A 13,872-nucleotide genomic window follows, 5' to 3' on the forward strand; every position below is an offset into this window, starting at 1 on the left:
AAAACACAAATTAATAACTTAAAATTAACTGATAAATGACAGATATTAAAATTCTATAAAATTGTCAAAAAAAAAGTTTAAAAAATAATTAATTTTAAATGAACAAATATCTGACAAATATTACAATTTTATATTATTTTGTCTAAATAAATTCAAAAACAAAAACTTAAATTCAAATAAATAATTTAAATAAATATTTTTTAATTAAATAAATTACATTTAAAAAATTCACTTTAAGTAAGTCTTAGATGACTACAAAGGTAATTTTAACGTAGACATTAGGCAAATTAGCATGCATAATTAAATATTGTCCGATATAGATCTAATAACAACCAAAACCGATAAAGAAACTCCAATATCGGCCGATAACCGATAAAGTTATTTGAAAACAGACAGATAAACATATGCAAAAATCTGTACAAATCTCTCACCATTGTAACCATCTTGGTTGAGGTCTCCGAGAGGGGTAATGGAGCTGCCAAACCGGCCGAAAGTGTGTGTGCCGGTGAGGTGAGGTAGCTGAGGTGTGAGATCCAGAGGTCCATTCTGCAAGTATACGTAGACCCGACCCAACTCTTCTAACCTCCCATCAGAATCACGAACCATGAACATGGGAGCACCGACTAGCAGGTCTGTCATTCTGAAGGTGAAACGAACCACAAACTTAAACACTGAAAACATTCTTGTGGTACATTCTTGTCTAAAGCTGGTTATGGTTACCTACCCATCATTGTTTATGTCGGTGACAGCCACTGCGTAGCCATAGTAGGAACCCATCTGAAACATTTGGGAACATCTGGTGAATTAATATCTAAAAACTTTCATTTGAATTTTTTTACACTGTACATGCAAACAACATGCAGGATCTTATGAATGTCACATGAACATGCCTAAAGGCATACATTGACATTTATTCCAGTTTGTTATGGTGTGAGCACATGAAAAAAGCTCTTTGATGATTCAGATGTGGCTCTTTTCTCTAGCCCCCCCGAGGTGGGCACACACAAATGCTTTTTGATTGTATTTACTCAGCTGAGGCAATCAGAGCAGTTAAAGGCCTCCAACAATTTCCATTTGCAAAACTGTGGCGCTAGTTTAGGAAAATTGCCCGTAAGCTCTCGCCTCACATAATCCGTTCTTTACTGCTTACCACAGAGCACTCCAGCTCAGTTTAAAGAGACTTGTAAAGGAAATTATTTTTGCTTATATCATCAGTGTGCAACAGTTTGAAGAATATCATGGTTGGATGAAGCTTTGCAAAGCAGTAATAATGACATAACTCTGTTTAAATGTCACGTCCTAAAATAGCTGCTGTCTTAGCAAAATATATTATTACACCACAAAAGCCAATAGAACGAATTAGAAACTAAAAATATGAGTGGTGAATGCCCATACAAAACTTGTTGATCTGATGCTCTGTGTTGTTACTCTGCATCCCTATGCAGTTGCTAGGTGGTTTCTTACTGGCCACAAGAATCCACAACCAAATCTGTGATATTCTCTCTGATCAGTTTGTTTAATCATCAACAAGGTGAAAACCAATGCACATTTCACCTCAGACAGCGTGGAACATTGTATGTACCAAAAGTTTAATACTATAATCTGAATGTTGCAGTTGTTTTAATGTCATACTGGCAATAAAATAAATGTCATCAAACTTACCTGCTCACCAGTGAAGGTCTTCAGCGTGTCCAGAGTGCCATTGAGAATGGAAACCTGATTAAAAAAAAAAAAAAGGCAACACACTATAATTTTTGTTCCATTAAAGGGATAGTTCACCCAAAAATGGAAATTCTGTCATCATTTACTCACCCTCATGTCATTCCAAAGCCATAAGACACAAATTAAGATCTTTTTGATGAAATCCAAGAGATTTCTGTTCCTCCATTGGCAGCTACGCAAAAAGTTCATGAAGAGATCGTAAAACTAATTCATAATCCAAATTTTCTCGACTCGATCGTTTTATATGAACAGATTGAATTTAGGCTTTTATTCACATATAAACATTGATCAGCGAACATAAACAAAAGCTAAACCGAACCTTTTTGACATGCAAGAACAAACCTCATGCGGAAGTTGCTGCGTAACATGAGAATGAACCTTATTGGCTGTCGAGCGTCAAGCAAACATGCTTGAGCTTCAGTTTACCACAACTGATGTGTGAGTTGATGAATGTTTATATGTGAATAACAGCCTAAATTCAATCTGTTCATCATATAAAGTGATCAAGTCTCTTCAGAAAAGTTTGACTAAACCGCTCAATTCACATGGATTAGTTTTACGATCTCTTTATGAACTTTTTGAAGTGTCAAAGTGGTAGTTGCATAGTTGTCTATGGAGGGACAGAAAGATCTTCATTTTTGTTCCTTACGGGATTGGAATGACATAAGGGTGAGTAATTAATGACAGAATTTTTATTTTTGGGTAAACTAACCCTTTAAGTATCATCATAACAGTCTCTGGTTGAAGGGTTATAAAATCCAAATTTATCTGAAGTCATACTTTAGGGGATGTGTAATGGATTTTGTCACATGTATCACACTGAAAAGTTGCTGTAACCCACAATTTGAGTGAAAAGTTCTGTGGCTAAATGTCACAGTTGATCATGTGACTGCTTCCTCTCACCTGTCCATGCAGTCTGACTCCCCTGGGAACTCCAGTCACAAAGTCTGAGAGCAGGCAAGCCAAAAAAGAGAGGAAAAAGAGAAAGATTTAGTAGTGGAAACATGGAAATGTGTTGGTTCCTCAGGAACTCTGGTGATCAGAGCCACTCCGAGGCACTCCAAGAGCTCTGTTTTAAAGTTTGTTTAAGTGAAATGGATTCATAAAGAAGGTATAATCATAACACTTCCTTTGAAAGGTTCTACAAACAGTGCTCCGATTTAATGCTTCTGTATGTAGTTATTCAAACAGCAGATGATGATATTAAATCATTATCTGTGGTAAAACACTGTCTCCGTCATTCTATTTCCATTTTTAATGAGTAAATTAAAATAATGTAGTGAAACTGTAACCTAAATGAGTTACAACACTCACCTTCATCATCATCACCACTGAACTCACCCACAGCCACTGAGTAACCTGTTAAATAAATGAAAAATATGGGTGGTGAGGAACAGAAAACATGCTGTGACATGCTCAACAGCTAATAAGAGGAGAATGGAAAGACGTACCCATGTAATTGTCATCAAATGTGATCTCTTTAATCTGTTTGGTCTGAATCTGGCCATACACTGATGTCAAGAAGTATCCCGGGTAATAGGCCTTGACGATTTCTTCTTTAACCGCAGTGATCAATTGGCCTGAAGATGGTAAGGAGAAATTGATCTTTTAATTGCATTTGCATTGAGCTAAAGGTCACAGTCGATGCAAATAATAAATGTAAATATCCACATTTTGAGGACAGAAAATGAGATTTTCTTCTAAAACTGATGGAAATTTAGTCAAATTATGAAACATCCATGTTTATGAAAGGTACATGCACTACCCTTCAAAAGTCTCTTGTGCTCACCAAGGCTGCGCTTATTTGATCAAAAAATACAGTGAAACAGTAATATTGTGAAATATTATTAAAATTTAAAAGAACTGTTTTTAATATATTTTAAAATGTCATTTATTCCTGTGATGGCAAAGCTGAATTTTCCAGCATCATTACTCCAGTCTTGAGTGTCACATGATCCTTCAGAAATCATTCTAATATGCTGATTTGGTGCTCAAGAAACATTGCTTATTTTGATCAGTGTTGAAAACAGTTGTGCTGCTTAATGTTTTTGTAGAAATCATTATACATTTTTGATGAGTAGAATGTTTTAAAAAAAAAACATTTATTTGAAATATAATTTTTTTTGACATTATGCTTTTTTTACATATTAATTTCTCTAAAAAAAAAAAAAAACTGACTGACCTCAAACTTTTCAATTGAAGTTTACATACCATACTTAATATAAATGCCACATACTGATGAGCTTTTAAAAGACACTATTCTCAAACTAGTTTATATTTTGAAAGCCAAACCTTGCCAGAAGTAACTGCCAGGTCCTCCAAGCACCAACTTTCCTTCCTGTAACATAGCAACAGTATCTAGGTGAGACCAGAAGAAGGAAACAGTAAATGTGCATTACATGTTCTATTCAGTTCTACCAATGTCTCACCTGAGTAAAATCAGCACTGAATCCACCTTGACAGTAGCCTTGTCCTTTTCTTCCATGGAATTCTGCAAGGGACAGCATGTTATGTTACTCTCACTATAAAACAACTTATATTGGACAGTGCCATAACAAATTATCACTGACTTCAAGCCCACCTGTGCGACATGGAGCATATTCCACAAACTTAGTGAAGTTTTTGACGGACAGAAAACATGAGCCAGTAGTTTCAGCATTATATTCAGCATGAGTATGAACATGTGCAGGAGGATTAGGCTCTTCCACGGTTCTCCATGAGTAGAGGGGGGCACAAGCCTATGGAATGGATAATGCTGGAAGTTAAAGGTCAGAAAACCCACATGCATGTCAACAGTAGAAGCAACCATGACCATGAATCCAGGTCACAGTTTGATAATCCATGAAGAACAGCACCTGGGCTTTTGATGTTACAGACAGAAATCCAGCATTATATCCACAAGCCAAAGAGTCAGAAAGTTTGAATTCAGAAGGAAAACAAAAGGAATTCTAAGGAATGAATAGAGCTGGAACTGATCTGTTTATAATTTGAAACTTAGACAATTTAAGAACATTTTTAGAGTCACCAACTGTTATTTCCTCTAGAACACTGGTTCCCAAACTTTTTAGAGTGGCGTACCTCCTGAAGCATTTAACATCCCTCTTCATACCCCTCTCTTCCACTTAGACTTCAGTCACACCTTTTCCATTAAGGGACAATATTTGCCCCCTTAAATTGATTTTCAGGTGCATTTCTCCCTTTATAAAGGCGAAGTTTTTCTAACCCTATTAAAAGGCTAGTTCACCCAAAAATGACATTTCTGTCATTAATTACTCATTTCCACACCCGTAAGACCTTCGTTCATCTTCAGAACACAAATTAAGATATTTTTGATGAAATCTGAGAGGGTTTTTTTATCCCCCATAGAAAACAAAATAATTACTGCATTTAAGGTCTAGAAAGGTAGTAAAGACATCGTTAAAATAGTCAATGAGACTACAGTGGTTCAACCTTAATGTTATGAAGCGACGAGAATAGTTTTTGTGTGCAAAAACAAAACAAAAATAATGAGTTTATTCAACAATTTCTGTCATTATCCTACACTCTATACACTGAAGACACATTGCAGAACTTCCGGGTTCTACGTCAGAATGTGACTCATTATACTGAGCCGGCGTTCGGACGCAAGCACGGAAGCGCTGCACTGCGTCAACTCCGTAGGAGACTCACAAGGTAGGGAAGAAATTGTTGTAGTCACATTGACTATTTTAACGATGTCTTTACTACCTTTCTGGACCTTGAAAGTGGTAATTACATTGCTTTCTATGCGAGATAAAAATTCATCAAAACTTATTTTCAACAAAAATATCTTAATTTGTGTTCTGAAGTTTGGAACGACATGAGGGTGAGTAATTAATGACAGTAATTTCATTTTTGGGTGAACTAACCCTTTAAGGTGGGGTAGAATTAAATGAATGGCAAAACTCACCACTTTGTTCGCGTACCCCCACTGTCACCTCACTGTCATCGCAAAAGTTCTAAAGCAGTGGTTCCCAAACTGGGTTACGGCAAAGTATGTTCATTCAATAATATGTTCTAGAAGAAATAACTGTGTTTCTTGATTTGAAAGAGGGTATGATACAGGCTATTATACTGACTATTTTTCCACATAGACAAAAATATGAGATCTTACCAGCACACTATCTTTATGCACTCGTACTGTTGCTCCAAACCACTGATGGGATTTAAACTCTCCTTGATGCACCGTTTCATTTACAGTCACGTTTAGATCTCCTACAGCCAGAAAAAAATAAAATAAAAACATACATAAATAAAAATTAACATGATGATGATAATACCACTTATGAACACTAGAATGATAGGCTAAATAAATAAACAAATGTTAAGGGAAAAAAAAAAAAAACATTAACTATAAATATCAAACACGTTTCACAAGCGAATCGCATCCCAGTGGATAAAATCAACTCCTGCCCAACATTATTTCCCACAGGATATCACATTACTTAAGTAAAATGTGTTGTGAATGCAGTTCCATGTTGATTTTAAGCGCATTAAGATCCCTAATAAACTGAAAAGTCCAAGGTGGAAAAAAGAACAGACTGCACAACACAGGCTCAGGTATCCACTGAGGTTAAAGGTCATATCATGAAGTGCTGGCACAAGAAGGGGAAAAGACAGATGGTCACATATGGACTGAAATCAAAACAAAGGTGACATGTCCTGACCAATGAGAGGGGTGGGGATTCAACAATAAGACCACTACACCGAGACCATCAGAGCTCAGGTTCAACTGCCAGAGTCACTAGGCCAGAACATTCAAACTGAGTCTACCAAAAGCCTTCAAAACACTCCATTCCCATCCCTGACTGCCAAACTGAACTTTGCCACAGACATTTCTTCAGTTGCACCATAATTACAAGCATGATGCAACAGCGTTCTGTGGTGTGATGGAGGGGAAGGGGGAACGAGAGATTGAGGAAGAGGAGAAATGAGTGAAAGGTACAACTGGCGGTAACACAATTCTCAGCTGGCTCTGAAGAGGGCCTGGTCTCATTCGGAGGGAAGAAACTGTGCCAGGAACCTTCATCCAAACAAAACAGGAGCTCAAGTTATGTGGGTTAATATTACGAAAACTGTCAAGAAATGTCTGGATCATAATGCAGCCCCAAATCAAAAGAAGAATAGGAAATTACATTTTGCATAAAGAAAACCAAATCTATAATTATATTTGCCAAAATATTATTTTCATTATTAGGCATCATTAATCAACCCACACCCAAGCTGTCAGTAATGCAAACGCAAATCAATTAAACTGTAAATTATTTAAAATTACCAAATTTTAAATACAACTTTAACAACTGTGGTAGTATTCAGGAACAAAAAAGAAAGAAAAAAAAAATAATAATAAAAAGACACACCCACACATTTAAATAAATGATTATATAAATATATTTATATATTCAGAAAGAAAAAAAAAAATGTTATATTATATATATATATATATATATATATATATATATATATATATATATATATATATATATATATATATATATATATATATATATATATACACACACACATATATCACAGTAATGATGCTATATAATGAAATATGCATAACTGTCATTAAAAAATATCATAATATAAAAATAAAACAATTCATTTTCCTAAAATAGGCCTAATAAAATCTTTATGCAAAACATAATTTTCAATTCCAGTGTGAAATATAACCCAAACATTACTTTGTGTGATTCATCCAATTGGTAAGACCCTATTTTACTGTCTAAAAAGACTTTGTCTCATTTTTAATGGGAAAACGGTGCCAGGAATCCCCATCCAAGCAAAACAGGAGCTCAAGCTATCTGTCAGATACACTCCTACAGATACAAACACACACACACACACACACTCACTCTCTCCGTTTTTCAGTTCACAGCACCCCTCACCTTCCTCTTCCTTTTCCCAAAGTCTGTCATCCCTTTCTAAGAATTCCACTTCATTATTTTCTCTGTTTAAGTCACAATCTCCCACTCATTCTTTTACTATCTTGTATGGTTTCTTTATCTCCCTCGACTTGTCATCTCTGTACACTTTCCTTTCCAAACCACCCCTTAACCCAGAAACACACACACACACCTCCTTTTCCCCAGACGTCTTTTGTTTCCTTCTCTCAAGGATGTTTGGTACCCCAGTAGGAAAGCAGTGGGGATTAGAGCCCTCTAATAACATTAGAGGATATATGCCTTATGGTCACCTCCAGGGTGATGGTTTTCTCTTTCTTTTCCTCCCTGTCTTTCCCTTTCTCACTGCCAAAGTAAAGAGGCCTAAAGAATCACGCAGGAAAACCAGCAGCCCTGCCCCTGTGAGATTCCTTACAACTGAAAACTCAAGTGTGCGTACTGAGCTCCAAGACACGGTATATGGAAGACGCCGGTAAATGTAAAACTGGTGCGCAGTTGGGGAGGACAGTTTGTGGGACGAGAATCAGTCAACGTCGATGGAGGTGGACCGTTAAAACTAACAATTATCTCACTTTCCACATCATGGGTGAGGTGTACAGCTGGGAAGATAAAGCTCAGCGGGGAAGGTGGGGAAAAGGGTGTTGTTTGGATACGGTTAGGAGAGAGCTTCCCAAAACTGGATGAGATTTCCCTTTTGATTATTTAAGACTCTGATGCAAGATACCGTTGAGTTACAGCAATTGGAGATTGAATCTGTGCACTGAAAACATGATTCATCAGACCAGACCATTTTACATCGCTCCGTGATCCAGTTCTGATGCTCACATGCTCACTGTTCCCACTTTCGGTGGTAGACAGGGGTCAGCATGGGCACCGTGATTGGTGTGCGGTTATGCAGCCCCATATGCAACAAACTGCGATGCTCTGTGTATTCTGACACCTTTCTATCAGATCCAGCATTAACTTCTTGAGCAATTTGAGCTACAGTAGCTCGTCTGTTGGATCAGACCACACAGGCCGGCCTTCGCTCCCCACGTGCATCAATGAGTCTTGGCCGCCCATGACCCTGTCGGCGGCTCACCACTGTTCCTTCCTTGGACCACTTTTGATAGATACTGACCACTGCAGACCGGGAACACCCTACAAGAGCTGCAATTCTGGAGATGCTCTGACCCAGTCGTCTAGCCATCACAATTTGGTCCTTGTCAAACTCGCTCAAATCCTCACGCTTGCCTGTTTTTCCAGCTTCTAACACATCAACTTTGAGGACAAAATGTTCACTTGCTGCCTAATATATCCCACCCACTAAAAAGACTAAACTAAAACCAACTAACAATTGGTTTCACTTCTGTGAAAGAATTAGTAATTGGATTTGGTTCTTGAATCATTGAAGTGAATCTTTGACAGATATTCAAGCATTTTGTTTGCTGTCAACTGGAAATTAAAACAGACATTGTTTTGCTCAAGGTTAAACCCAATTTCATCTTAAATGTCACATAAAAAGTGAAACTACTTTACATGTCTAAGTGGGTGGTTCTTGGCCAGAATAATCTGCAATATAGACCAGACATTAGTCTGGTAACCTGAGACTAATGCTGACGTAACCTAGAGGATTTAAGAGGAAGTATTCCAACAATTAAGGCACCTTAAGAGACACCTCTGCTGTGATATACAGCCATTTTAATCAAAATTCCCTCGACTGCTAATCCTATGAGTGCTCTCAGTTCCTGGAGTCAGGCCAAGACGACCTGGCCGACTCTCTCATGGGATGGTGGAGGTGAGGAGGTCACACACACACACCTCTCTCTTTCAGCAATGAGAGAACCACCCCATTAGTGGAGTATCTAGATCTGTGTAAGAGAAAGGGAGGGTCAGGAAGGGGTAGCGGAAGGCACGAGCCACATGGCTAAATTCAGTCATCACATCAAGTGTCCCTGGGGAGACGCAGAGAGACAGGGAAATGAGAACAGACAAGAGTCAACGCTCTCTCTTCTCTGATTCCCGCCCACTCTCATTTCTCTCTCTCATGATTCTCTGTTATTTTCTTATCGGGGAGGAAGAGGAAAGAGGTCAGATCTGAAGACATGATTAAGCTAATGCTCTCTCTGACTGAGGGATGTTAGGCAGGAGGAAGTACTATGTGAACCTTTTAGAGAAGCCAATGGCGCATCAGTGGCCGCAGGGTCAAGCCCAGATTTAAGTGGTGAGATCTTCATTTGATATATTTGCTGTGACTCAGTGTAAACTGTAAATAGAGTACAACAGTCATTTATTTTCTCCAGAGCAAAATAGATTTTTAATGATAACATATGAACCTAGAAAGAGCTAACAAGAGCTCTTAAACTATGACATGGGGAGGGGGGGGGGGGGGGGCAATAAATAAAAATAAAATGGGAAAATAAAAAATATAAAAGGGAAACTAAAAAATAAAATAAAAATGGGAAAATAAATTAAAATAAAATGGGAAAATAAAATAAAATAAAATGGGGGGCAATAAATAAAAATAAAATGGGAAACAAAAACAAAATGAAATGGGAAAAAATAAAATTAAAATGGGAAAATAAAAAAGGAAACTAAAAAATAAAATAAAAATGGGAAAATAAATTAAAATAAAATGGGAAAATAAAATAAAATAAAATGGGGGGGCAATAAATAAAAATAAAATGGGAAACAAAAACAAAATAAAATGGGAAAATAAAAAAGGAAACTAAAAAATAAAATAAAAATGGGAAAATAAATTAAAATAAAATGGGAAAATAAAATAAAATGGGGGGGCAATAAATAAAAATAAAATGGGAAAAAATAAAATTAAAATGGGAAAATAAAAAATAAAAAAGGTAACTAAAAAATAAAATAAAAATGGGAAAATAAATTAAAATGAAATGGGAAAATAAAATAAAATAAAATAAAATAAAATAAAATAAAATAAAATAAAATAAAATAAAATAAAATGGGGGGCAATAAATAAAAATAAAATGGGAAACAAAAAAGGGAAAAATAAAATTAAAATTGGAAAATAAAAAATAAAAAAGGAAACTAAAAAATAAAATTAAAATGGGAAAATAAAATAAAATAGAAAAATAAAACAAAACAAAATAAAAATAAAACAAAAACAAAATAAAAAACAAAACGTCAAATAAATTAAAATGGGAAAACAAAATAAAATAAAACAGGAAAACAAAACAATCAAAACAAAACTTATTCCAGAACCTAGCCTCCTGACTACTGAGACCAGAAAGACCTGACACGACCTCTTAACCACTTAATGACATTTGTTTACAAACAAACTCATTAACTAACTAACTAACTAACTAACTAACTAACAACTAAAAATGAAAAAAAAAATAAAATAAAAAATTAAATTACAAATAAAAATAAAATACTTCTGGAACCAAGAAGTGCTGAAAAGGGTGGTTATTGTCATGCTTTATTTCAGGTTATCGCCTAACTGCTGAGACTAAAGAAAACTGCGTAAAAACCACTTGTCAAAATATCAATCATTTTGGATCTGTCAGGAAGTACTGACATCTAATTGAATGATCATTGGATAAGCATTAACCTCCAAGGCTAAACCAGCCCCTGTAATGCATCACACGTCACAGGGTATTAGCGTAATTCCATTATGATCTTCTGCTTGGCTATTGAGTTAAACCAAAACAAAATTATGTTTTAATTGAAGTCAAATGTAATAAAATGAAGAGCATGACGTTTTACATGACTCATAAACACAAAGCATGCTTGCAGCCCTATATAGCAAAATCTGATACATGACGTCGCCGACTGTTTTCTAGAACATGCAGCTGTGCATCATGAGAGAGAAAAAAAAAAAAAATATATATATATATATATATATATATATATATATATATATATATATATATATATATATATATATATATATATATATATATATATATATAAAAACGGATCTGTAAAAAGGTTTTTGCCGGAATATTTCTCCCCGTGCAAGAGTAATAGGCAGTAAATCACAGCTTGGATTTTCAGAGGAGACTTTGATTCCGCAGGAAGGAAGCCAACAGTCTCTTACTGAGATTGTGAACACTTCATTGTCCCCTGACATGTGTTCTACATACTCAGCAACTTGGATCAGTTCTTAGGACTCTGATTCAAGCAAGAGACAATTCACAATTGATAGAGTGTATGTCATGGTCTCAGCTTATTCTTTTTCCTGGTTGCTGTAGTGCATGGAAATCTGAATCCTACTAAAATGCATTTTTTATGTTTTACATCACCGCCACATCAGAAATTAGGCATGGTGAGTAGATCAACGACCAACAATGCAAGCAATGTTAACATGCAGGCACTTACAAGACAGCCACAAAATAGAGAGTTTCTTCCAGTGACTTTTTTTTCCTTTCGGTAGGTAGATTTTTTTTTTTTTTCACAGACCAATAACATCTGATTTTTTTTAGATTATGTGACAAATAAATTGCATAAAACCATCTCTATTTACCCATTTCAAAACTTGCTAGCTATCATGTTCTGTTAAGAAACGCAACTATTTTTAGAAAATCTGAGCCTGCATATACATCAGGAAGTCTGCTCGAGCACTTGTCTGCCTTCTCTTCCTCTAAACCCCATCTTCCATCACCCTCTCAGAGCAAAGTCTACACAATGAAAAGCGGAGGGCTGTGCGACCAAAAAGGTGCTAGCTTTGAGGAAGTCACATAATGGAAGGAGCAGATATCCATCAACACTTGGATTGTTTTGGGGAGGATGTACAAACTTAAGTCAAAATACTGGATCCACTTTAAGTGCCGGTAAACAATTACCAGTGTTCATTGTGTGCCAAATTAGTTGCACAAGCTTGATTTGAGGAACAAAAGCATAGACATTTTCTGCTCCAATATTTCAGCAACTAAGTATTTTTGTCCGAAACTGGAAAAACTAATTTTCTGTTTTGGCCTAAATAGTTTTGGAGGGCTGAAATCATTGTATATGGATATTTTTATTACAAAAACGCATAGCTTTGCTTAAGAAGGCCTTTATTAACCCCTGGAGCTATATGGATTACTTTTATGATGGATGGATGTGCTTTTTAGGCCTTCAAAATATCAGTTACTATTCACTCCCATTATAAAGCTTAGAAGAGCCAGGATATATTTGTAATAGAACTCTGATTGTGTTTGACGGAAAGAAGAAAGTCATATACACCTAGGATGGCTTGAGGGTGAGTAAATTATGAGATAATTTTCATTTTTGGGTGAGCTAACCCTTTAATGCTTATCTGATGGCTTGCTTGACTGATTCAGTGTTTTTTTTGGATAAGCTGCAACAAGTAAACTTCAGCAGTGAGGATGAAATTCACTGTTACCAAATATAATAGTAGAGCAGAAATATGTCGAAAAACACTAGTTTAATTTATGAGCAGGGTTATTATAGTTAACTAAAACTATAAATTTTCATTACTTGAAATAAACATTAACTGAAATAAAAAAGCTTAAACTTATTTCACTTAAGTTGCTAAAACTTAATAACTATAGATATTTTTAGAAAAGACAAAAACATGCAACAAATTTACTAAAACTTTATAGCGCCTACATTTTTATTCAAATATAAAAAAAAAAATAATTCAAAATATTAACAAAACCTTTAATAGTATATCAATGACACTAAAATAACACTGGACTGGATAATACGACACCCTAAACTACGGAAGAGGATTAGGGCCAAGCAATAATAAAAAAATAAAACCATCTCGAGATTAAAGTTGTTAAATTTCGAGGAAAAAAGTCAAAATAAAATGTTGAGAATAAACTCGTTAAATTGCGAGAAAAAAGTCGAGATAAAATGTTGAGAATAGTCATTAAATTACGAGAAAAAAGTTGTCAAATTACGAGAACAAATTCGTTAAATTATGAGAAAAATGTCGTTAAATTTCGAGAAAAAAGTCGAGATAAAATGTTGAGAATAAAGTCATTAAATTATGAGAAAAAAGTCATTAAATTACGAAAACAAATTCGTTAAATTACGAGAATAAATTCGTTAATTTAATGACTTTATTCTCAACATTTTATCTCGACTTTTTTTCTCGAAATTTAACTAAATTTTTCTCATAATTTAACGAATTTGTTCTCGTAATTTAACAACTTTTTTCCCTAATCCTCTTCCATACTAAACAGTTTTCTGAGTTTACCCAAATTTAATTCCCAAACGTTATCTTTGGTTTTCGGCTAAATAAAGACTTAAATTTGAATTTCACTAA

At 35.3% G+C, this 13,872-nt stretch overlaps 1 protein-coding gene across 1 annotated transcript in view; it reads right to left on the reverse strand.

The window, feature by feature from the left end:
* Window positions 1-13,872, reverse strand: part of itga5 (integrin, alpha 5 (fibronectin receptor, alpha polypeptide)) — a 59,963-nt gene that overhangs the window by 28,686 nt on the left and 17,405 nt on the right. The window contains exons 3-12 of the mRNA XM_048177798.1: window positions 5,855-5,955; window positions 4,304-4,460; window positions 4,152-4,213; window positions 4,015-4,060; window positions 3,174-3,302; window positions 3,037-3,081; window positions 2,626-2,669; window positions 1,663-1,716; window positions 725-777; window positions 432-640 (exon numbers count right to left, since the gene is read on the reverse strand). Of these exons, the coding sequence (XP_048033755.1) occupies window positions 432-640; window positions 725-777; window positions 1,663-1,716; window positions 2,626-2,669; window positions 3,037-3,081; window positions 3,174-3,302; window positions 4,015-4,060; window positions 4,152-4,213; window positions 4,304-4,460; window positions 5,855-5,955 (900 nt within the window). The remainder of the gene's footprint in view (window positions 1-431; window positions 641-724; window positions 778-1,662; window positions 1,717-2,625; window positions 2,670-3,036; window positions 3,082-3,173; window positions 3,303-4,014; window positions 4,061-4,151; window positions 4,214-4,303; window positions 4,461-5,854; window positions 5,956-13,872) is intronic.

This window comes from Megalobrama amblycephala, linkage group LG24 (assembly GCF_018812025.1).
Source record: "Megalobrama amblycephala isolate DHTTF-2021 linkage group LG24, ASM1881202v1, whole genome shotgun sequence".
In the NCBI taxonomy this organism is placed as follows: Eukaryota; Metazoa; Chordata; class Actinopteri; order Cypriniformes; family Xenocyprididae; genus Megalobrama; species Megalobrama amblycephala.